Source organism: Ovis canadensis, chromosome 2 (genome assembly GCF_042477335.2).
Source record: "Ovis canadensis isolate MfBH-ARS-UI-01 breed Bighorn chromosome 2, ARS-UI_OviCan_v2, whole genome shotgun sequence".
NCBI lineage: Eukaryota > Metazoa > Chordata > Mammalia > Artiodactyla > Bovidae > Ovis > Ovis canadensis.
Genome location: NC_091246.1, coordinates 219,287,703 through 219,314,934, shown reverse-complemented (window position 1 = coordinate 219,314,934; position 27,232 = coordinate 219,287,703). Strand labels below are relative to the sequence as shown.

General features: G+C 35.0%; 1 protein-coding gene across 2 annotated transcripts in view; it reads left to right on the top strand.

Annotated features, from left to right (window-relative positions):
- The window catches only part of ERBB4 (erb-b2 receptor tyrosine kinase 4), a 1,302,405-nt gene that overhangs the window by 483,958 nt on the left and 791,215 nt on the right, over nucleotides 1–27,232 (top strand). For both annotated transcript variants that reach the window (XM_069578247.1, XM_069578248.1), the window contains exon 2: nucleotides 19,480–19,631. In XM_069578247.1, coding sequence (XP_069434348.1) covers nucleotides 19,480–19,631 — 152 coding nt within the window. The remainder of the gene's footprint in view (nucleotides 1–19,479; nucleotides 19,632–27,232) is intronic.

Below are 27,232 nucleotides of genomic sequence, written 5' to 3'. Positions count from 1 at the left end.
TTTTACACACATAAACATATAGATGCACCCACCATTTCTTAAAAAATTATATTTGAAAAATAATTTTATTAAGAAATTTTGTTCTTTTTTTGAAATCACAATGGTGAAAATTGTACAATTTATGAGGCTTGTCCCTCAAAAATGTAATGTATTTTAAAATAAAATTCTGTAGTTATTATTTGATTTGCATTGTCTTCTTTACAAAGTCTAATCAGGTGGCAAATTAATTTGAGATCTGAATTTGCAAAGAATGTAACAAAGAGTTGATTGTGTTTTATCCTGTCAGAAAGTGTCAGTAGAAATCTGAACTCCATAATAAAAGATACTTGTTGTATAACTTATCCTAAAATACATATTATTTTTGTGTCAGGAACTGGTAATTATGTTCAGAAAAGGCATGCTTCAAATTTTAAAAATTGATCAAATTTGTGCTGTGCTATTAAAGGATTAAAAATAGTAGTATTGTTCCAGTTCCACCTGTATCTCTAAGTAAACAGTAAGTAATTTAAATTTTTAAAATTTATCTCCTAGATAATATTTTATATGTATTAACCTTGCCAGAAACAAAAATAAAAACAAAAGCAAGATATTTGTATCTGGCAAGGTTATTTTAGATACAAATATAAATGCTTTTGTTTTTATAATATGAAGAAATTATGTTATTTTAAAGTGAAGAGTGAAAGTAAAAGTCTCTCAGTCCTGTCTGACTCTTTGGGACTCCATGACTATACAGTCTATGGAATTCTTTTTTTTTTTTAAATAAATTTATTTATTTTAATTGGAGGTTAATTACTTTACATTATTGTATTGGTTTTGCCATGCATCAACATGTATCCGCCTCAGGTATACACGTGGAATTCTTATAGGCAAGAATAGAGTGGGTAGCCTTTCCCTTCTCTGGTTTCCCTTGTGGCTCAGACGGTAAAGAGCCTGCCTGCAATGCAGGAGACCCGGGTTTGACCCTTGCGTGGGGAAGATCCCCTGGAGAAGAAAATGACAACCCATTCCAGTTCTCCTTCCTGGAAAATCGCATGGATGGAGGAGCTTGGCAGGCTACAGTCCATGGGGTCTCAAAGAGTCGGACACGACTGAGTGACTTTACTTTCACTTTCTCCAGGGGATCTTCCCAACCCAGGGATCGAATCTAGGTCTCCCACATTGCAGGCAGATTCTTTAACAGCTGAGCCACAAGGGAAGCCCAAGAATACTGGAGTAGGTAGCTTTTCCCTTCTCCAGAAGATCTTCCTGACCTAGAAATCGAACCAGGGTGTCCTGCATTGCAGGTGGATTCTTTACCAATTGAGCTATCAGGAAAGCCCCTATGTTATATTAATGGGCTCTCAAAGATTCATGCTAATCTAAAATGACGATTTTAAACCTTTAATTAAAGTCTTTTTTCTTATCACTAGCATCATTTTATATTATCAAAGGAAATTATAGGTTATTCTTTACATTTAAAATTGAACCTGATGCTCTGGAACTCCTGTGGTTTACTGTGGAATGTGTTGTTCTTAATACCTGTATCACCTAATTGTCTTAGGTAAAGTAAACTAAGGAACATATAACACATTTTGGCATTTATCTATTTTTTAATCATTACCTAAACACTTTTGACAAAACCACAGCAAGGAAAAAAATTTGAATATATGTTACCATTATGTAGTGAATGCCATATCCTCATATATATTTTAAAATATTTTTCTTAAATGTAAAAGATATTTCTAAGGTCACGTTCAATAATAATAAAAAAAGTTGTTAAGCATCAACTTGGTTTTTAGATGTTATATTGAATGATGCATATTCCATTAAAAAGTTGAACTTTTGCACTCAGTTTCTTATTTTAGGTTTTGTAAGTGCTGCTTTATTATAATAAAGCCTCCAAGTAAGATATCAGATCTTAAAAAATTTTTATTTTCCAACTTTATTGAAATTAGCATGTAATGTTGGATAAGTTTAAGGTGTACAACCTATGAATTTGATATACTTATATAATACAAAATGATTGCCATTATAGTGTTAACTAGCCTCAACATCACATCACATAATAATTTCTTTTTTTGTGGTGAGAACATTGAAGGTCTGCTCTCTTAGGAACTATCAAGTATGTAATATAGTATTGTTAACTATAATCATCATTCTGTACAATAGATCCCCAGAATTTATTCATTTTATAACTGGAGATTTGTATCATGTTATCAACATCTCCCCATTTCTCTCATCTCTGAGACTGTGGTAACCAAGATTCTACTCTATGTTTCAGAATATAATATGGAAATATCTCAAAAAATTAAAAATAGAACTACCATATGATCCAATGATCCCACTTTGGGATATACTTCCAAAGGAAATGAGAACCGATCTCAAAGGATGTCAGATCTTTAAATCCAAAGATTAATGAAACTTTCACTTTTTCACATCTATGTAAATCCAAAGATTAATGAAACTTTCACTTTTTCACATCTATATAGTATTTGATTCCCTGTTAACTAACCTATGAGACCATGGAGTGAGTAGGGAAGTTGCTAGTAATATTAGTAGTGCAATGTTTTGGTAATATCTCAAAACTATGGTAAAAAAAAAATCTGAAATAAATAAAATGAAGGAAAATACTAAAAACGCACATGTTCAGTCATGGGTAAGGACCTAGAGAGAGATAGGCAGAAACCTGCTGACTGAATAAAATATTTATAAGGTATGATGTTTCTTCAGATGTAGATGCTACTGAATATATTAGTAACATCATTTACTACTGTGATCAAGAAAGACTACCAAGAAAATTGAGCTCCCAACAAGTGAGGTCCACCTTTTATAATATATAATGGCAATTTTTTTCTGCTTCATATTTCATTGTGGATAAGATGAATTTGTCTTTGTGAATTTTGATCATTGACATTGAATCAAAGTCAGTTAAAAAATAAATAAATAAACTTTTAGCAGCTTGCATTTGCTTGCATTGTAAGAAAAACTATAGAGGATTTTTATTAGAATATATACTATTGTAAATTTGAGGCCCCTATCTTATTTCTCTATTTTTCCTTTCACACTTAGTCTAAAGCCCCATATATTGTGGTTGTCCATTAGCGTTTATTGAATAAATGAAAGAACAAATGAGTGAATGACATATATTTCTCCAGTGATGGATATCTCCCTACCAAACAACTAGCTGTAATTAGCATATTATAAAAATAACACACATTGTTCATCTGAATCTCTTTTAGAAGGATCAAACTACTGCTATAGAATGCCATTTCTAGAATAACAGGCATTAACTTATGAGAAAACAGTGTAAAATAAATTATGATATACTTTATTATATAGTCTAATCAATGGGAGAAGGCAATGGCACCCCACTCTAGTACTCTTGCCCGGGGAATCCCATGGATGGAGGAGCCTGGTAGGCTGCAGTCCATGGGGTCGCTAAGAGTCGGACATGACTGAGCGACTTCACTTTCACTTTTCACTTTCATGCATATTGGAGAAGGAAATGTCAACCCACTCCATTGTTCTTGCCTGGAGAATCCCAGGGACGGGAGCCTGGTGGGCTGCCATCTATGGGGTCGCACAGAGTCAGACACGACTGAAGCGACTTAGCAGGAGCAGCAGTCTAATCAATATTGATAGCTTATGGTCAACAATGTCGGATTCATGATCTTCAAAGAAGATTTAGCTTAGAGATCGGGGACCAGGCTTGATCACTCAGAGCTTTTGTGTGGCAGAAGTTTTATTATAGTGAAAAAGGACACAGAAAGTTTGTGACATAGACATCAGAAGGGGGACAGAGAGTGCCCCACTTGCTAGTTTTATCAAGGCCTTATATACTTTTACCAGACCCACTCCCACAACATACATCTTAAATCAACAAGATTAGAACTAAAAATAGAAACCTCTTACCAGACCTGCTCTCACAACATAAGCCTTAAGATAACAAAATAGGTCAGAAGATAGCTTCTTGTTAAGGAGAAACATGTCCTTGAGCAAGATAAATTGTTCTTAAATAATCATTAGTACAGAGCTTAAAGAAAAACATACCCTTGAGCAAGATGAGTTGTTTTGTTTTGTAATCATTAGCTCTGGGCTCAAAGAAAGATGGGGCTTCCCTGGTGGCTCAGATGGTAAAAGAGTCCACCTGCAATGCAGGAGACCTGGGTTCGATCCCTGGATTGGGAAGATCTCCTGGAGAAGGGCATGGTGACCCTCTCCAGTATTCTTGCCTAGAGAATCCCCATGGACAGAGGAGCCTGGCAGGCTGCAGCCCCTGGGGTTGCAAAGAGTTGGACAGGACTGAGCGACTAAGCGTGTAAAGAAAATTAGTCTTAAAGACTTTTGTCCTAACAACTCAGTTTAAGATAAAGCATCTTATGTGACTAAAACAACGCAATGTAGAAAAAAAGTTTGTCCCTTTCTCCTCCTTGAGAGCCCAGGACCCCTTTCTCCTACTTGAGGGCCCCGGACTCCTTATCAACCTACCTAAAAATTAACTCTCTCAGTATCAGATGGTGGCTTTTCTGTCATCCAAGAGAGTTACGGTACTAAGAAATGGTTTCAAAAACTTTCCAGCACTTTGTTAGAAGGTGATTTCAGATTTGGCTTTGAGTGAAGTTAGTCTGAAGATATCTTAAAGGATCCTTAGTTATCTTCTCTGTCACTTCTGCTCATTCCAGAGCTAACATTGGCACACTTTTCTTTTGATTTGCAGGGATTGTTACTTTTTTAGGCACAATTTAATCTTGAATGAGCAAGTTTGGATGGATGACCAAGGAGAGTGGAGTTGACCAAGACTTCTGTTTGCTGTAATAGTAGGCTTAACCCTGAAAAGAGGCACAGGGAGCAGGGACAGATGGGAATAATAAGCAGCCAATATGCTGGTAGCCAAGCCATGTGCTCTGCCATGGAGTTTCTTCCACCCAGAAAAGGGGCATCTTAGTGCATTTGCCTGAAGTCACTAATTGCCCTAGAACAGCCTTAGGCTGAAGAATGCCTTAAGGGAAGAGTGCCCTTAAAAAGGAGCATGTGGATAACAGGGGTACCATGTTTTACTCTTGCTATTTCTCAGTTTTGCCATTTCCTGATATTGGTTGACTGAATGTGATTAGAAAATACTTCTTGCATGTCATCTGTCAAGTAAACATTTGCTGATGCAAAGAATAATAAAGAATGCTTCACTCTGCAACCTTTACAAATAGAAAGGGCAAAGTCCATTTATTAATGTATGTCTTTATCAGTGCTTAAAATATCAGCCTGATAGGTGACCAAAGCTTCATATTAGGAACATATAGTCTAATTCCTTTTTAAAGATACTTATAAGTGGAAAAAAAAAATTATTCCACAGACTGCCACTTTAATTACAGTGAATGGCAAAGGTCTGACAGTTATAAGCCATTACGAACAGACTGGTTTTTATTACATACAAAGGGGTAGTTGAAAGCATGATAATCTAGGGAAGAAAGATGGTTACTAATATTTACATACTTAGCTCCCACTGGCATTTTACCAGGTTGGAGGTTTGCACTGTCCCTCTTAATCTGAGTGAATGTATCTAGATTCACAGCAAGACCTCAAGGAGAACCAGATGAGGGGGCAGATGGCAGATGACTAATTTGGCAAGCCTTGATGAGTGGAAATTGTTTGCTTTAATTGCTTGTCAAGTCCAGTACCTACATTAAAGTTAAGGACTTAGCACTTATACAGAAAATGAAATACTACAAAATAAATAAGAAAGATTCTTTGGGTGGGGGACAGGAATGGGGTGTGAAAAATGATAAAAAGTGCAAGAGGGAATTAAACAAGATAGTGGTAAGGGGAACATTATTTCATCTAAGAACAGATGACAGAATGTAATTTATAAATCTGTAGTCTTTTTATTATGTTTTTAAGCTTTCAACAGGAATTTTATAAGATATAATTTAAGAAATAATATGACAAAATATGTAAAGGAAGGAAAACAATTAAGAACAGGAACTAAAATTTATATGCAGTTACAAGTCAGTTTTTGATGATCTATATAATGCATTTAAAGTAATTTTTAATAATTTTAATCTTACTAAGCTTATCTTTGAAATACTAAATAAAAACTACAATTATATCTTATTATATTGGAAGACTAGTTTGGTGTAGACCACTCACAAAACATATCATTAATGAACAGGAGATAATCGCATGCAATATTTATATATATATTATTTTTTAGAGTCTTCATTGATCAGTTTATTTCCCTTTGTGATATAATTTAGCTGTTTAAGCATCTTTGGGGGGCATTTAGAGACTATTGTAAGTAAATAATAGAAGTAAAATGCAGATCAATTAAATTTAATTGGAACAGCACATAGCAGTGTATGTAGTCAGTGGACTTGCCTTTCATCAGCCTGTTATATAGAATGCCTATGTCTTCTCTCGTTACAACTCTATTAATGAAGGCCTGTGATGCCAAATTCCCTTTTCATTTGGCTCGAGAATCATTTTTGAAAGTGATTTAGTTAATTTCAGCAGATTTCCTGTTTTGTCACTTTGGAAGTCCATAACAGTGGCTGAAGGTAAAGAATCGACAACCACTATATGGTCCCTTATGTTTTTTTTTAACGGATACTGATTTTTAGATTGATAATATTTAATTTGTAGTTTTATGTAATGTAAATTATAAAACAAGCATCCTATTTGATGCTACTTTTTAATATTTTTAGAATTAATTATATGGAGAACAAATTTTTCTGAAGTATAAACCCACTTCTATCATCACTTTGTATGTGATGACATCTGGTACAAATATTTTTAAATCATTGATTGTTTTTGTTGTTTAGCCACTAATTCATGTTTGAGTCTTTTGTGACCCCATGGACTGTGGCCCACCAGTCTCCTCTGTCCATGGGATTTCTGAGGCAAAAATACTGAAGTGGGTTGCTATATATTTCTCCAGGGGATCTTCCCAACTCAGGGATTGAACCCACATCTTTTGCATTGACAAGCAGATTCTTTACCACTGAGCCACCAGGGATAGGTAATTTTTAATATTAAAATAGTGGTCCTAATTAAAGCAATGAATCTAGAAGTGTAATAATGGAATAATGCATGATTCCTAAGAGTGGTTCATTCTGGGAATATAATAATGGTTCAATATTTGGAACTAATTAATAATTTTTAAATTAATGCCAATGTAATTAACATTAATTAACAGCAAAAATATAGAAACATTCAACATTCAAATCTGAAATAAAAACCTTGTAAAGCCAGATGCTGGAATATATAATGTAATAAAATATATATGGAACCAAGGAAAGCATTTCTGTAAAGATTAGAACAAAGATAAAAATGACTATTATGCCCATTAATTGAAAATAGATTATTCTTGTAGTTCTAGACTGTACCAACCAAGAAAACAAGATAAAATAACATTGAAGACCAAGTAAGTCAAGAACCTCAGTTAAGAAAACTAGAAATTACAAGGTGTTGCCAATTAGCTAAGTTTTGAGGGGAAAAAAAAGTCAAAGTCATCAAGAGTTTTAAAAATATGTAGTAATAATAATAATAAACAACTCAAAAACATTACTAAAATTATTCTAAGAGACAAAAGCATAAAATGCCTAAGAACAAATATATTAAGAATGTTTTATAATTTACATAAAGGGGCATATTTAACTCTGTTAAACATAAAAGATAACTTGAGTGTGTGTGTGTGTTTTGTATACATACAATAAAATTGACTTATTTCAGTGTACTTATTGCTCTGCATTTTAGCTTATGTATAGATCTTTGTAATCATCACCATAGTCAGTATGCAGAAGAATCCTGCAACTCCTAAATTCCCTTCATGATCTTTCCATCAAACCCTCACTCTCAGATCCCCATCCTCTAGCAGCCATTGATTTGTTCTCTGTCCTTTGTAGTTTTGTCTTTTCTGAGAAAATTCATAACAATAGAATTGTATAGTATGTAGCCTTTTGAGCCTACATTTTCCAGTGAGCATAATGGCTTTGGAAATTTCCCATGTTAACATATTAATCATCAGTTCATTTTCCTTGTTGAATAGATATTCATGAAATTAATATACTGTTGTTCAGTCTTTAAGCCATGTCCAACTCTTTGTTACCCCGTATGTATGTATGTATGTGTGTGTATATACATATACCAGAGTTTGTTAGCATTCACCCATCAAAGGGTATTGGTTATTTCCAATTGTTTCCAATTTCAATTGTTGGCAAATTCAAATTTGAATAGAGTTCCTTTAAACGTTCATAAATAATACACATTTTTATGAGAGCAAATTTTCAATTGTCTAGGAAAGCCCCTATAAATGGGATTGGTAGGTAATTTGGCAAATGTTTAACTATATAATTTTATATGATATTGCCACAGTGTGACCTCCTCAAAGCATTCCATTATTTAGTGTAGAGTAAGTTTTATTTTATTTTTACTAGCAGTTTTTTAAAAAATTTTTATTTTATATTGGAGTATAGTTGATTAATGATGCTGTGTTAGTCTCAAGTGATTCAGTTATACATATTCATGTACTTATTCCTTTTGAATTCTTTTCCCATTTAGGTTATTAAAGAATATTGAGCTATATTCCCTGTGCTATACAGTATGTTCTTGATGGGTATCTGTTTTAAATACAGCAGTATGTACATGTCAATCTCAAATTCCCAGTCTATCCCTTTCTCCCACCATCACTTCTTGTTGTAGCCATCAGTTCAGTTCAGTTCAGTCCAGGAGCTCAGTCACGTCCAGCTGTTTGCAACCCCATGGACAGCAGCATCCCAGGCCTCTCTGTCCATCACCAACTCCTGGAGTTTACTCAAACTCATGTCCATTGAATCGGTGATGCCATCCAACCATCTTAACTCTGTCAACCTCTTATCATCCTGCCTTCAATCTTTCCCAGCAACAGGGCATTGGAGTTTCAACTTCAGCATCAGTCCTTCCAATGAATATTCGGGACTGATTCCCTTAGATGGACTGGTTGGATCTCCTTGCTGTCCAAGGGACTCTCAAGAGTCTTCTCCAACACCACAGTTCAAAAGCATAAATTCTTCGGCATTCAGCCTCCTTCAGAGTCCAACTCACATATCCATACATGACCACTGGAAAAACCATAGCCTTGACTAGACGGACCTTTGTTGGCAAAGTAATGTCTCTGCTTTTTAATATGCCGTCTAGGTTGGTCATAACTTTCCTTCCAAGGAGTAAGTGTCTTTTAATTTCATGGCTGCAATCACCGTCTGCAGTGATTCTGGAGCCCCCAAAAATAAAGTCTGCCACTGTTTGCCCATCTATTTCACATCAAGTGATGGCACCAGATGCCATGATCTTGGTTTTGTGAATGTTGAGCATTAAGCCAACTTTTTTACTCTCCTCTTTCACTTTCATCAAGAGGCTCTTTAGTTCTTCTTCACGTTCTGCCATAAGAATCATGTTATCTGCATATCTGAGGTTACTGATACTTCTCTCAGCAATCTTGATTTCAGCTTGTGCTCCATTGAGCCCAGCGTTTCTCATGATGTTCTCTGCATATAATTTAAATAAGCAGGGTGACAATATACAACCTTGACGTACTTCTTTCCCTATTTGGAACCGGTCTGTTGTTCCATGTACAGTTCTAACTGTTGCTTCCTGACCTGCATACAGATTTCTCAAGAGGCAGGTCAGGTGGTCTGGTATTCCCATCTCTTTCAGGATTTTCCACGGTTTATTGTGATCCACAAAGTCAAAGGTTTTGGCATAGTCAATAAAGCAGAAGTGAAGTGAAGTGAAGGCACTCAGTCGTGTCCGACTCTTTGCGATCCTATGGACTGTAGCCTATCAGGCTCCTTCGTCCATGGGATTTTCCAGGCAAGAGTGCTGGAGTGGATTGCCATTTCCTCCTCGAGATGATTTTCGGGAACTCTCTTGCTTTTTCAATGATCCAGTTGGCAATTTGATCTCTGGTTCCTTTGCCTTTTCTAAAACCAGCTTGAACATCTGGAAGTTCACAGTTCACATATTGTTGAAGCCTGTCTTGGAGAATTTTGAGCATTACTTTGCTAGTATGTGAGATGTATACCATTGTGTGGTAATTTGAGCATTCTTTGGCATTGCCCCTCTTTGGGATTGGAATGAAAACTGACCTTTTCCAGTCCTGTGGCCACTGCGGAGTTTTCCAAATTTGCTGGCATATTGAGTGAAGCACCTTCACAGCATCATTTTTTAGGATATGAAATAGCTCAACTGGAATTCTATCACCTCCACTAACTTTGTTCCTAGTGATGCATCCTAAGGCTCACTTGACTTCACATTCCAGGATGTCTGGCTCTAGGAAAGTGATGACACCATCGTGATTATCTTGGTCATGATGGTCTTTTTTGTACAGTTCTTCTCTGTATTCTTGCCACCTTTTAATGTCTTCTGAGTCTGTTAAGTCATACTGTTTCTGTCCTTTATCGAGCCCATCTTTGCATGAAATGTTCCCTTTGTATCTATAGTTTTCTTTAGGAGATCTCTAGTCTTTTCCATTCTGTTGTTTTCCTCTATGTCATTGCACTGATCACTGAGGATGACTGTCTTATCTCTCCTTGTTATTCTTTGGAACTCTGCATTCAAATGGGTATATCTTTCCTTTTCTCCTTTGTCGCTTCTCTCCTTTCCACATCTTTTTGTAAGGCCTCCTCAGACAGCCATTTTGCTTTTTTGCATTTCTTTTTCTTGGGGATGGTCCTGATCCCTGTCTCCTGTACAATGTCATGAACCTCCGTCCATAGTTCATTAGGCTCTCTGTCTATCAGATCTAGTCTCTTAAATCTATTTCTCACTTCTACTGTATAATTGTAAGGGATTTGATTTAGGTCAAAGCTGAATGGTCTAGTGGTTTTCTTTACCTTCTTCAATTTAAGTCTGAATTTGGCAATAAGGAGTTCATGATCTGAGCCACAGTCAGCTCCTGGTCTTGTTTTTGCTTATTGTATAGAGCTTCCCAATATTTGGATGCTGCTGCTACTAAGTCAGTTCAGTCGTGTCCCACTCTGTGTGACCCCATAGATGGCAGCCCACCAGGCTCCTCCGTCTCTGGGATTCTCCAGGCAAGAACACTGGAGTGGCTTGCCAGTTCATTCTCCAATGCAGGAAAGTGAAAAGTGAAAGTGAAGTTGCTCAGTCATGTCCAACTCTTCGTGACCCCATGGACTATAGCCTACCAGGCTCCTCCATGAATGGGATTTTCTAGGCAGGAGTACTGGAGTGGGGTGCCATTGCCTTCTCCCCATATTTGGCTACAAAGAATATAATCAATCTGATTTTGGTGTTGACCATCTGGAGATGTCCATGTGTAGAGTCTTTTCTTGTGTTGTTGTAGCCATAGTTTGTTCTTTTAAGTCTGTGAGTCTGTTCCTGTTTTGTAAATAAGTTCACTTGCATCATTTTTTGCTTTTTAGATTCTGCAGATAGGCAGTATCATGTACTTATCTTTCTCTGTCTGACTTATCTGTCTGACTTACTTCACTTAATATGGTAATTTCCAGGTCCATCCATGTTGCTGCCAATGACATTATTTCCTTCTTTTTAAATTATAAAGTAATATTCCATTGTATATGGGCTTCCCAGGTAGCACAATGGTTAAAGTATCCACCTCTCAGTGCAGGAGATGCAGGAGTTGTGAGTTCAACCCCTGGGTTGGGAAGATCCCTTCGAGCAGGTAATGACAACCCACTCCAGTATTGTATATGTAGTTCACATCTTTTTTATCCATTCATCTGTCAATGGACATTTCAGTTGCTTCCATGTGTTGACTCTTGTAAACAGTGCTGCAGTGGGCATTGGGGTTTATCCCCTCCATTGTATACTTTTGGATCATGTTTTTCTCCAGATACATGCCCAGGAGTGGGATTGCAGGACTATGTGGTAGTTTTTTTTTAGTTTCTTAGAGAACCTCCATGCTGTTCTCCATAGTGGCTATACCAATTTACATTCCCACCAACAGTGCAGAACAGGTTTAAAATATGTATTTTAGAAATAAATTCAATCACAAAATTTTTGAACTTGAAGGAAACATAAAGAAAAGAGAAAATTGGAACCAAAAAGAAGGAAATAATTGTCCCATTTTACACAGATAAAAAATGTTGGAGGAATGAGGTCCCAAACTTCATTGTCCTTGCCCAGTGATCATTTCTTTATATCAGACTGATTGCACATCACTGCAAGCCTTTTTTAAAATTTGATTTAATATATTTCATAATGTATACATATTATATACATACATTTGATTGAGTAGCATTAGCTAATAATTATTACCTCTATCAGTAAGTCAAATATTGTGCAAAGCAAGTTAACGTGTATTCACTCATTTAAATTTATGAGATGGTGGTTGTTACTATGTTCATTTTACAGAGTAAGAAATAGAATAACAGAAGGGTTAAGTTGCTTGCTCAAGGTTAATTGCAAGCCAGTGATTGAGCTAGACTTTAAAGCTGGACATCTGGCTTTAGGCTCTGTGTTATTCACCTCTGCTGCTGCTGCTGCTAAGTTGCTTCAGTCGTGTCCAGCTCTGTGCGACCCCATAGACAGCAGCCCACCAGGCTCCTTATTCACCTCTGAATTGTGTTTATTGTCGGGAACACTCAGCATAGACACGGAGACTCTAAGTGACTAAGTGACTTGCTCAAGACATTCAGCTCTTAAAAGTGGAAGGACCAGCATTTGATCCTGTGCTAATTATTTCTCCAAAGTCCATTTTATTTATTCAGCGAATATTGACTGATGGTCTGCTATGTGTCTTTAAGTGTTGAACAGAGAAAGGCCTCTAACAATGGAGCTTGCATTCTAATATAGAGATATTTAATAAGCAAAAAACAGACAAGCATATAATTTCAGATAGCAGTAAAACAAAAATAAAGAAGGCAAAGAATACAGAGCATGATGAATGGGAATCTTCTATTTTAGATAAGATAGTCAGAAAAGGCTTTTCTGACAGAGTGACATTTGAGTAAAGATCCTCATACACATTCTACAAGTTATAGTGTGAAGTTTGGATCTTATAATAAGTACGATTAAAAACCAAGGATTGTTTTCAGTGAGAGTGTGTGAATGATATTTTTTAAAAAGGTCATTCTGGCATCTAGACAAAGAATTAACTAGGGCAGGTAGGGAATTAAGTCAGTTAGGAGAATCCTGTCAAAAGTCTTGGGTAGATATATCCTTGGGTATAAATAACTAACTATAACTATATCCTATATAACTATAGGATAACTATGTAATAACCATATAATGACTATATCCTTGGATATAAAATAACTTGGATATAAATAACATCCAAGTGTCTTGGATTAAATAATTTTAGTAGAAGTGGCTTTCTCAGTGGCTCAACAGTAAAGAATCTTCCTGCCAAGGCTGGAGACATAAGAGACCAGGGTTTGATCCCTGGATTGGGAAGGTTCCCTGCAGAAGGGCATGGGAACTTACTCCAGTGTTCTTGCCAGGAGAATACCATGAACAGAGGAGCCTGGCGGGCTACAGTCCAAAGGTTCGTGACACAGTCCTAAGGTTCAGCTGTATGACACAACTGAAATGACTTGGCATGCACACAAAGAAGTAGTAACAAATTTGGCCCTGTTTCAATATATATTTTGAACATAGAACTGCAGGAATTGTTTGTGTAGCTATAATAGTACTCAGTAGTCTCTGAAAATGTGTGCTACTTCTGATATTTTCTTTATTTTATATTTTTAATGGAAAATTTAATACCCAAGAAGGTACATCAAGCTAAAGCATGTTTATTATGGTAACCTTTCTGAAAGAGAAAGTACTTAGTGTTAAATCAGATTTGCTTTTAAAAAGGAGAACTTTTATCAAGTTACCAAATATTTCTTTATGCAGACAGTCCCTGAATGTTACACACACATTATATACATGGCTTATATGTACTGCTTGCTGCTTTCCTTACTGTGTGCATGAATGACTTCATGAACCCTTATAACAAACCTTGGGCATTTTAATCAATGCATATTTTTCATGATACTAGGTCAACAGTAGATGCTAAATAAATACTTATTTCTCAATATCTCACATAGGCATTTGATTTGAAAGTCAGGCAAAAATATTGATTCAATTATTTTTTTCCCTCTTTTTGTCATCTTGAGTCAGCGAATGGAGTGCTGGTTTCCACAGTCATATTAAGCCTGGAGGTAATCATTGATTTTTTAGTATTAATATGGATATTGTTAATGTTTCTTCTTTGTGCTTCTAATATATTTGCCCCATGAATAAATGAATACTTTTGTTAACCAACCTTTGTAAATTGCTACAAACTCCTAATTATAGTCTTATTTATTATTATTATTATCTTTTACTGAATGAGGATCATGTAGTTCAGTCACTGTTGGATACAAATCTTAAGAAGTCTGAAAAGCCCATGTTTGCAACTATAGCTACATTTGTAATGGAATCAATACTAAATGGAATAATTGGTGATTTTATTAAGGCTTCACATATAGCTTTATTCCTGGAGTTACAGTTGAAATGAAAACTCTAGGGAGCATATGTAGGATTTTTGAAGCTTGATTATTGTGAACTTATAGTTTAAGGACTTTATAATAGTGTTGGCAAAGGGGGTTGAATTTTGTTAAACTTGTTTTGGATGGTGAAAAAGATGTTTCAATTTCTGTTTGATAAACAGCTTTGTGAAATCAATGAAACTTGATGGTTTAAGCATTGTCTTGTATACATTGCCTGATTGTAAAATCGATTGACAAATGGAAGTTGTGAGGCATTCAGTGGAGCCTTCATGAAAAGAAATACAAATGATTTTTTATGCATCTATCCAAACTAGTTCTTTAAAAATCAAGCTTGTCAAGATAAAAGTTAGGAGGAATGTATTACTGAATTTAGATAGCTTGACTAGAAGATAAATATAAAGGAAAGCCTCACTGAAACAAAAATATTTTTTAACTGAAACAGTGTTAACCAGAAGCTCCCAAAATCAGAATGTTTGAAAATATTCTGATTATTTAGAATATCTGTTTATTGAATTATATTTTGTGTTAATAAAATATAATTTTAAAAATACTTATTCTAGTTTTCTGTTTTCACATTGTACTGCAAAATACAGCTGATCACTTTTGAACATGAGAACTTTTCTGACTTGCAGTTTATCTTCTGAATACAAGTTTTACTTATTTTTATGGCAATTAAATTAATTATTAAATAATTTTCTGCAAAGTATCATGATATATAGCTCAGCAGATAGACAATAATGATTAATATATTTCAGCTGTCTTCAAACAGCTTACAGCATTTGTATCTTATATAAAGAGATTTTTGCAATAATAATATTAATTTCATATTCTATATTCTTTTTGTATATGCAGAATGAGAAAGACACAAAAATACATAGGCACTACAATTATACTAATAAACTTTCTGCCAAAATTTGTTTAAGCTTTTACAGGAAAGGTCAGAATGCACTTAATATTTTTGAAAACTTTTCATTTAGATGTTTACGTATTGATTTTTGTATACATTTTATTTTCAACCAAAGGAAACTTGTATAACATAAGCTACATATAAATTACAATGTGACATTTATACATTTTAGAAATGATGAGTAAGTTTATTAATTAATGCTTAATTACCCTCATCAATAGTTGCATTAACAATAAGCTTGTCCTCTTTGGAACTGAAAGTAATTGAAATCTACATTTCATAAGCCCACATAATAGTACTTTTTTCCAACAGATATTTTACAAGTTATAAAACTGGGAGCGGTAAAAATAAAGACCGTGGATTAAGAGTGTTTTTTAGTCTCTAGAATACATTAGGGCCTCCCTGATGGCTCAGCAATAAGGAATCTGAATACCAATGCAGGAGACATAGGAGGCGTGGGTTTGACTCCTGGGTTGGGAAGAGCCCTTGGAGGAGGAAATGGCAACCCACTCCACTGTTCTTGTGTGGAAAATCCCATGGGCAGAGGAGCTTGGTGGGCTATAGTCCATGGGGTCACAAAGAGTCAGACACGACTGAAGCAAATTAGCCCACTTATTCTGTTTGTAGTATATGTTTATAAATGTTTCAGTCTAAGATTTTTAATATTTATAGTTTAAAAGGTAGCATTTTTGAGGGCTTAAAAGCCAAAGTTTTAATTCTGTAGAAAATTTACTAAGATCAGTTTACTTTGCAACACAAAAATCTCATTTTTAAATAAAATTTTTACTTTTATCATCTTTTGATTTTTATTTATTTATATATATAGAAAGTAGAGTGAATTATAAGTCTGAAAGAAAATCTGATTTGAGTGAAATTAAATAAATATATTGGATTTATATATTTGTGCTTTATATACTCACAGCAAATATGGTTATTTATCTCCTTGTTATATGTGTCTGTGAAACGCATGCCTTCTTAGTCTCTATGATTAGTATATACAATTTATGAGTGTGAATGCATTATGCCACTTATATGTGGAATCTAAAAAAGCCAAACTTAATAGAAACAGAGAGAAGAATGGTGGCTACCAGGGACTTGGGAATGAGGAAATGGGGAGATTTGGGTCAAAAAGTGCAAACTTCCAGTTTTAAGATGAATAAATTCTGTGGATCTAATGTGTACAATGGTGATTATAGTTAATAATACTGTATTACATTTTGAAAGTTGCTGGAAGAGAAAGTCTGAAATATTCTCATGACTCATAAACATGCATAACTATGATAGTTAAATGACATGATGGTGATGTTAGCTAATGCTATGTGGTAATAATTTTACAATATATAAGTGTATCAAAACCACACATGTACACACCTTCAGTTCAGTTCAGTCATTCAGTCATGTCTGACTCTATGCGATCCCATGAATCGCAGCATGCCAGGCTTCCCTGCCCATCACCAACTCCTGGAGTTTACTCAAACTCATGTCCATCGTGTCTGTGATGCCATCCAGCCATCTCATCCTCTGTCATCCCCTTCTCCTCCTGCCCCCAATCCCTCCCAGCTTCAGAGTCTTTTCCATTGAGTCAACTCTTTGCATGAAGAGGCCAAAGCACTGGAGTTTTAGCTTTAACATCAATCCTTCCAATGAACACCCAGGACTGATCTCCTTTAGAATAGACTGGTTGGATCTCCTTGCAGTCGAAGGGACTCTCAAGAGTCTTCTCCAACACCACAGTTCAAAAGCATCAGTTCTTTGGCACTCAGCTTTCTTCACAGTCCAATTCTCACATCCATACATGATCACTGGAAAAACCATAGCCTTGACTAGATGGACCTTTGTTGGCAAAGTAATATCTCTGCTTTTTAATATTGTATTTAGGTCGGTCATAACTTTTCTTCCAAGGAGTAAGCGTCTTTTAATTTCATGGCTGTAATCACCATCTGCAGTGTTTTTGGAGCCCCCCAAAATAAAATCTAACACTGTTTCCACTGTTTGCCCATCTATTTCCCATGAAATGATGGGAACAGATGCCATGATCTTCATTTTCTGAATGTTGAGCTTTAAGCCAACTTTTTCACTCTCCTCTTTCACTTTCATTAAGAGTCTTTTTAGTTCCTCTTCACTGTCTGCCATAAGGGTAGTGTCATCTGCATATCTGAGGTGATTGATATTTCTCCCAGCAATCTTGATTCCAGCTTGTGCTTCTTCCAGCCCAGCATTTCTCATGATGTACTCTGCATATAATTTAAATAAGCAGGGTGACAATATACAGCCTTGACGTACTCCTTTTCCTATTTGGAACCAGTCTGTTGTTCCATGTCCAATTCTAACTGTTGCTCCTGACCTGCATATAAATTTCCAAGGCAAACCATTCAATAAAATAGTAATTCAAGCCTATGCCCCAACCAGTAACACTGAAAAAACTAAAGTTGAATGGTTCTATGAAGACCTACAAGACCTTTTAGAACTAACAACCAAAAAAGATGTCCTTTTCATTATAGGGGACTGGAATGCAAAAGTAGGAAGTCAAGGAACACCTGGGGTAACAAGCAAATTTGGCCTTGAATTACGGAATGAAGCAGGGCAAAGGCTAATAGAGTTTTGCCAAGAGAACGCACTGGTCATAGCAAACACCCTCTTCCAACAACGCAAGAGAAGACTCTACACATGGACATCACCAGATGGTCAACACTGAAATCAGATTGATTATATTCTTTGCAGCCAAATATGGAGAAGCTCTATACAGTCAGCAAAAACAAGACCAGGAGCTGACTGGCTCAGATCATGAACTCATTGTCAAATTCAGACTTAAATTGAAGAAAGGAGGGAAAAGCACTAGACCATTCAGGTATGACCTAAATCAAATCCGTTATGATTATACAGTGAAAGTGAGAAATAGATATAAGTGACTAGATCTGATAGATAGAGCGCCTGATGAACTATGGACGGAGGTTCATGACATTTTACAGGAGACAGGGATCAAGACCATCCCCATGGAAAAGATATGCAAAAAAGCAAAATGACTTTCTGGGGAGGCCTTACAAGTAGCTGTGAAAAGAACAGAAGTGAAAAGCAAAGGAGAAAAGGAAAGATATAAGCATCTGAATGCAGAGTCCCAAAGAATAGCAAGGAGAAATAAGAAAGCCTTCCTTCAGTGATCAATGCAAAGAAATAAGAGGAAAACAACAGAATAGGAAAGACTAGAGATCTCTTCAAGAACATTAGAGAAACCAAGGGAACATTTCATGCAAAGAAGGGCTCGATAAAGGACAGAAATGGGATTGACCTAACAGAAGCAGAAGATATTAAGAAGAGGTGGCAAGAATACACAGAAGAACTATACAAGAAATATCTTCATGACCAAGATAATCACGATGGTGTGATCACTCACCTAGAGCCAGACATCCTGGAATGTGAAGTCAAGTGGGCCTTAGGATGCATCACTAGGAACAAAGTTAGTGGAGGTGATAGAATTCCAGTTGAGCTATTTCAAATCCTAAAAAATGATGCTGTGAAGGTGCTTCACTCAATATGCCAGCAAATTTGGAAAACTCCGCAGTGGCCACAGGACTGGAAAAGGTCAGTTTTCATTCCAATCCCAAAGAAAGGCAATGCCAAAGAATGCTCAAACTAGCGCACAATTGCACTCATCTCACACGCTAGTAAAGTAATGCTCAAAATTCTCCAAGCCAGGCTTCAGCAGTACGTGATCCATGAACTTCCAGATGTTCAAGCTGGGTTTAGAAAAAGCAGAGGAACCAGAGATCAAATTCCCAACATCCACTGGATCATGGAAAAAGCAAGAGATTTCCAAAATAACATCTGCTTTATTTACTATGCCAGAGTCTTTGACTGTGTGAATCACAATAAACTGTACACATCTTAAGCTTATACAATGTTATGTCAATTATGATTCAGTAAAACTGTATAAAATGAAAGTGAACATATTTATCAGTGGGTGATTATGGATCTTAAAAGGACTCAAAATGTTTTAATTCAGGAAATTGAAGTAGATTGTTGTAGAGCAGAGTTGAGGGAAATATTATCATGATTCCTGTCATACAAAGTTTACATAACTTCCCATGTTTCTTCTTGTCTTGACAGTGTGTGCAGGCACAGAGAATAAACTGAGCTCTCTCTCCGACCTGGAGCAGCAGTACCGAGCCTTGCGCAAATACTATGAGAACTGTGAGGTAGTCATGGGCAACCTGGAGATAACCAGCATCGAGCACAACCGGGACCTCTCCTTTCTGCGGGTAAAGCTGACTCCTTCTCTTCTTTTTGTGAACGGACAGTGTTGTCATAATGCATAAAGACAGACCAGCTTCTTGTATTTGATGGCTGTGCTCTCCTCCTCTGCCCAACAGAGACTATGACTATAGGCATGTAGGAGATAAGAGATTCCAAGGCATACTCTGGGAAAGCTAAAGAGTGACATGCCATCATGATTGACACCCTGAGTTTAGAACAAATCCTGTTGTCCTAAGACTGATGAAAGATGCTGTCAGAATGTAGGCCATGACTTGCAGCAGGTGTATCTTTTTCTGAATGCCAGCCAAGAGGAAAACTTTAGGCTGTGGACTAGGAGAGTCAGAGGACGAGTCAGATAAGAATTTGTAACTTTAGCTAGTAATTTCCTTTTCTGACCCTTTCTGTCACTTTGGAATTTTTAAACTATTTTATATTATCATAATAAGAGTAATACTGTTAATTTTAGAAGAAAAGTGACATGTTTTTGAAAAACAAATTACTTAAAGTAGACTATAGGAAGTCACGCATAGATATATAAGTTGACATATGCATGCGTGTAATTGAAGACACACATATATGACATCACCCTGTGTCAACAAGTCCTTTTCCAGACTTGTTTTGATTTTCATTTATCCTTACCTGTTATTCCTGGTATTAGTACTTAATGCCTGTAGTTTCTTAAGTTTTGCTTCAACTGGAAAAGTATAGGAAAATCTGAACTTCAAAGGGACTTTGACAAAGTGAGATGAGGATGTGGCATTTTGTACAACTAATAATTTATTCTTTATATAAGAATTAATAGGATATATTTTTAATGATAGCATTCCTAGAATATACTCAGTCTTATTTTCAATAATAGTTACACACTTCTCAGGAGCACTGTCTTATTTAAATGAAAATATGAATAATGCTTTGAATACTGATTCAATAAACTATTAAGTAGATGGTAAATTATTTAGAGAACTGTGATAATTTTAATAATTCTATACTTAGACCAGAAGTAAAAAATAATGATTTTGAAATACTTTGAATGTAATAAACATGTCTAGAAATGGTAACAACCTCAGAAAATTTATCACTTCAAAACTTAAGTAACGCTATGAGACTTATGGTATCTGCTTTTAAAATGACTGTCATACTAGTAATGATATAGGGAATTTTTAAAAATTTTTATTTTATTATTATTATTATTATTATTTTTACTTTACAATATGATATAGGGAATTAAGGTGTTCTGTATTCTGTTGTTTGGTTGCTAGAACTCTAATTCTACAAGTTGTATAGTTTGTATTAACTATGACATTTAATTATGACATCTTTGCTTATCAAGAGTAGATAGTAAACTATATCTAAATCCTTGAGTGAGAAAACCTTAAAATAATAGTTTTTTTTTTTCTGTTTTGCAATATTGTTTCAAGAAATGAACAGGTACACCTATCCTAGAAAAACTTCTTTGAAGGAGTGTATATGAGTATTAGTTACTAAAATTTGCTTGCATTGTTCTAATCTGTCTTGATGATTTTCAGATAAGCTGCATTCTTCAAAATCAAAATTAAAACTTGGTAGATATACTATAGATTTGTAGATTTAGTTAGAAATGCCAAGAAACTCAATGATATCATAGAAAAGGAAAACTAAGAGATGAATTCAAAAACAGGGAAACTAGGTTAAAGGATCTTTTAGAACAGAATAATATAATAAAATTTTAAAAGGCAATCTGAGGTCTTAGGTTTTCTTCTTATATTTCCCCTGCTTTATATGGAACTAGATTTCACTGGCTTAACAAAAAATAGCATCAGTACTGTAAGTGAGATTATTTAAATAATATAAAATTGTCTTGATTATTATATATTTTATAATTTTATCATTCTTAGGCTCTTTTAAGATTGCAAAATAGAATAATTGAAAATTGACTTAATCTTAGAAATATGAAAGAAGCATATAAATCTTTGAGCATCATGGTCTATACTTGGATATTCTACATTTTTAGGAACTATTTTGAAGTTTAAAAAAAAGTTAGTAAAATGATCAGATTTGATAAAGAACAAAATAAGGAGGACTAAAGGTTTATACTTGGAACAAGAAATAAGTTGTCTGTTTAAAAAAGTAATTATTGGCTCCTAGGGAAGCGCCTCTAAAAATTCATGTAAACTTTATACTATAAACTCATGAAAATATCTTGGTTTAAATCTATTTTAATAATAACTATAATAGGTTTTCTTTTTGTTTTTGGCTTACTAGTGACATTGTTTTTTTTGTTTCACTTACCTTTTGTTCCTTTGGAAAATCATCATTTCTAATTGTGCTGTATATCATTCACTCAACAAATAGTCTTAGCCCAAAGATATAAAAGCAAGTTATCTATTGTCCTTGGCTTCAACAATATTGCAGTCTTATAGAGTGTTACAGATGTGTAATATATAGTTATTGTATGTATGAGTGTCTGTGCATATATACATTTACATGCAAATACAAAATTTTGTAGCTGACAATACAGAAATAAGAAATCAGAGTCATAATGAAGGTTGGTCTTGTATTAATTGTACGTGCGGGTGCTGAACAAAGAAAGGAATGGGTAATTCTAAGGATTCAGGAAAGATTTCAGCTGAGATGTGTTTGAATTGAGTCATGAAAAAATGAATAGGGGCTCACAATGCAGGTGGGTGGGAGGATATTCCAGTCGGTTTAATATAAGTTAAGGCTTAGAAAGAAGGCCCTAAGTCGGAGTCAAATGTGCACCTACTGTTACTGCTTTAGATTCTAGACATGTGCATTCAAATGAATCAAACAGTGCTCTTCCTCTCTTGGAGCTAACAGGGTAGTGTGGATAAAGATATACTGTGGGATGGAATAAAGTATTCAGTTGGAGAGATTGAGATCTTGGTAGTATAGATAAATACGTAGCAGCCAAATGACACCCAGCACCCACATGGCAAACTAGCGTTTAGGGGTTAGATGAAAGCATGAAGGGAGACAGACCTCTATTAGCCCAAGAAGTGGTCCAAGGTCAAAATTCTCAAGATGTCCCATTCTCTGTTTTTTGGTGAGTTCATTGTAAAATCATAACTGCTTATGTTCATGAGCTCTGAATCTAGGCTTGTCAGCTGAAATCTTCATACTACTGCATTGGATGAGCTATTGCTTCTAACTACACCTTAGAATATGAGAGCTTTCCATTTAACATAAAATGTAATTCATTTGTGTTCATAGTAGCTTGCTTCCTAGAAAATACATAATCTGTTCAATATTGATAACTTGCAAGAAGTAGAGTTCATGTAAAGAGAATCTATTAATAGTTATTTTACATTATGTTATCATTTCTTATAAAATTTGAATTGTATGAGTGAATTGGGAACTTTCATTAACTTATCCTATGGGTTATATAGCCCTCATATATGTTTACATATAACTGTAATGCATTGACCCACTTATAGAGGTGTGCAGTTTCCCTTCTTTTAAGAATGGTGCATATCTACAATGTGTTTAGAAAAACATCATAGATAGGGATTTTGAATTCCATTTTGAAATTTATGTTGTCAGTAAGAACTTAAGAAATTATCTTTGCTTTAAAAATATTTCCCATCATTATTTTCATCTCTAACTAGCGAGGTTATAGTGTTTTGTTTTTTTCCCTTGTTTTGTTTTGTATGAAACCACTCTAATGTCTGTGATTCATGAAAGCAGGTTAACCATCACTGTTTATCTCTTTTACTATCTGAATATTCAGTGTCTAGAACAGTATCTAAAGTTTTGTAGCTTTTTAATATTTGTTGAATGGAAAAATCTGTTATCCTAAATACTTCAATAATTCTTAATTATAAATCATTATTTCATATGGAATATATTCTCTAGATGAGTTTGTGGGACTCTCCTCATGTTATTAATATTTCAGTGTGACAGCTCACAGGTCAGATGTTTGGGCATAAGACACAGGCTAGGTCAATCAGAATCAATTCCCAATGAAGATTTGGAATTGTGACAAAGAACATTGTTTTTTATCAGTTAGCTTCTTGACCACTTGGGTACCAGAACTCAGTTTTTGTTTTTGTTTTTTTGTATTTTGGTTTTTGAGTGTAAGAGCTGTGCAAACAACAGAATAGAGCCAACACACTGAATCTGACATAGAGACCAGGGAAAGAGACCACTCAACCCAAATGAACAATGAGGGCAGCTGCCAGTCTGCTTCTGAAGATGGACTGCATCCCAGCCATTGAACCCATATGATGCCTTGGAACTTGTTAGTTACTTTGAAGTTATTTCCCCTTTTTTTTCTCAAACTAGATAGGTTTGTTTTCTTTTACTGTTACTAAAATATCCTCTCTAGTATATCTCCTAAGATCTCAAGAACATCACAAAAGTGGGCCATTTAAATTGGATTGAAGATGTGTCTATATATAATACCCCCCCAAAATAAAACTCTGTACTGTTATCTTTGTTAGATATATGTTATTAAAATACTTTAAAATGCATTCTTTCAAGATTATTTTATTGTATCAAACCCAGTGCTTATCCCTAGATGCACCTTTTCACCTAGCTTTGTTGTAACCTTGAGCTTTTATATTTCTTTTTGGGAAAAAAAATGTAGTTGATAGTGTTTAACATTAGACCCTTGAGATACTGCATAGTTGGCTAGAAAAAGGCCCTAAAACTTATTTACTATGTATTTTATCACTGTCACAGGGTTAAGACTTATAATAGAAAACAGCAAGGCATAAAAATCACAGATTTTGCGCTATTGTCTTACACTTTGTGAACTCTCTACAACAAAACCAAGTATAGCAAGTAATGGGAATGAACTATTAGACCTTTTACCCTCATTAAAATTCTTGCCAATATCTCTCGTTTGTCATCCCATTGGTCTTCCTTGCTGCTGCTGGCATTCTGTAACTGAGAGCTTCTAACAAGATGCCTGACTTGCTAGCTTTTGTGCTTTAAATGTATTTTCTCTGTTTCATATATTGACTTTAAACAGATAAGTTTTAACTGCCAAATAAGTGTAAAGCAATGTGATGAATGATGTAGAGTATATATATGGACTGTTAATATCTATCTGCAACCATTGTTATAATAGGTGATTGCTTTTAATTTGTGGCTTGAATTCAGTTGTTTGTGAATTGCTTTGGAAAAGGTGTAGTTTTTTAAAGTTAATTAATTTATTTTAATTGGAGAAATTACTTTACTATACTGTGGTGGATTTTGCCATACATTGACATGAATCAGCCACGGGTAGATGTGTGTCACCCGTGTCCCAAACCCCGCTCCCACCTCCCACCCCATCCCATCCCTCTGGGTTGTCCCAGTGCACTGGCTTTGAGTGCCCTATTTCATGCATTGAACTTGAACTGGTCATCTATTTCACATCTGGTAATATACATGTTTCAATGCTATTCTCTCAATCATCCCACCCTCACTTTCTCCCACAGAGTTCAAAAGACTGTTCTTTATATCTGTGTCTCTTTTGCTGTCTCACATAAAGGATTGTCATTACCATCTTAACGACCAAATTGGTTGTTACCAATTTATGGTATATGCCATTTACTATAAATTCCATATATATATATGTATTAATATAGTGTATTGGTGTTTTTCTTTCTGGCTTAATTCACTCTGTACAATAGACTCCAGTTTTATCCATCTCATTAGAACTGACTCAAATGTGTTCTTTTTAATAGCTGAGTAAAATTCGATTTTGTATATGTAATCCAACTTTCTTATCCATTCATCTGCTGATGGACATCTAGGTTGCTTCCATGTCCTGGCTATTGTAAACAGTGCTGCAGTGAACACTGGGGTACACGTGTCTCTTTCAATTTTGGTTTCCTCAGTGTGTATGCCTAACAGTGGGATTCCTGGTTCATATGGCTGTTCTATTTCCACTTTTTTAAGGAATCTCCACACTGTTCTCCATAGTGGCTGTACTAGTTTGCATACCTACCAACAGTGTAAGAGGGTTCCCTTTTCTGCACATCCTCTCCAGCATTTATTGTTTGTAGACTTTTTGATGGCAGCCATTCTGACCGGCATGAAATGGTACCTCATTGTAGTTTTGATTTGCATTTCGCTGATAATGAGTGATGTTGAGCATCTTTTCATGTGTTTGTGAGCCATCTGTGTGTCTTCTTTGAAGAAATATCTGTTTATTTATTTGGTCCATTTTTTGATTGGGTCAGGAAAACGTGTATTTTAAAAAGTGATGAAGAGATCAATTTATATAGCACTTGACCCATTGACCTGGAATATTACAGTGTCAGTAATTAATTAGACTTCTGTGTGCTGCTTAAATCATTTTTATTACTGAAAAAGAAATAAACTAAATTGATACGGCATCTTTTCAAAGAGCAGCATTAATATATTATTATTGGTAGCAAAAGGCAATGACTTTGAAAAAAATATAGTTTTTAAAAAAAGATTTTTAAAGTATCTGTTCTCAGATAATGAATAACACATGTTGCCGTTGGAATGCAACAGATTTTGGGAAAAAAATCTTCTTTTATTGTATAGTTGACAGAGCTATAAAGAGTTTTATTTAATATATAAGAAATAGTGCCATCTAAAACTGTCTTTCTAAAATAAAACTCCAGTTTTATTTCTTTATAGAAATCATATAAATCATTTATTTTCCTTTACTAAAGAAAATGTCCTATTCTTAAATCCAAATATCATCTTTGTCTTTTAGTTAATCATTAATATTTTATAATGCTATGGAACTATGCTACTTTTTTATTATACACACACACACATATATAAATATATATATATATACATTTTTCAGGTATAAGGCTGGACCTACATTACTTCATTCTTATACTTGCACATAGTTACTCTTCTGACTAAGGACAAATATTTGAAGAAAAGCAGATACATCTGTAGCTAACAGAATGCAAGATGGTGACTGCTTCGCTGAAACCTAAGACCTTGGCTTCATTAGCATGGCTTTGATACAATAAATCAGGGATGATGCTGAGCAATAATGAGTTTCAAGTTGCAACAAGCAATCCCGCTTTCATCTATTTCTTAGCTGTTTCCAGTAAGAGTGAACAACTAGTTGTGCTCAATATAAAATTCTGAAATATTTACATTTCGGCCTACTTCTAGCCTTAGGATGTATCTTTTATTCCCCTCTGGCAGTTCAAAGCAGATGACTAAAATTAAATCCAACTGTGTGTGGAGGGGCTTTATATTTGTTCTGTGTCGTTTCCATTCGTGTTCACTCACACTGAACTCTGCCTGGGCTAAGCTGTCGGCTGTGTAATATGATTTAGCAAAACCCTACACTGAGAAGCTCATCCTTAAAATAGATAATTTATAAAATACTTTATTTCTTTGAGTTAGAAAATGATTTGTTGAATAGTTTTCTTAAATAGTAACTATTGGGAATTCCCTGGCAGTCCAGTGGTTAGGATTCCATGCTTTCATTGCCAAGAGCATGAGTTTGATCCCTGGGCAGGAAACTAAGATCCAGCAAGACACACATGCACAGTGAGGCTATTAAAATATATATATATATATATATATATATATATATGTGTGTATGGAGCTATTACTGCCTAATTGTGTTTGGTTTTAGATCATTAATTACCAGGTAGAATGACTTCTGTGAGATTTT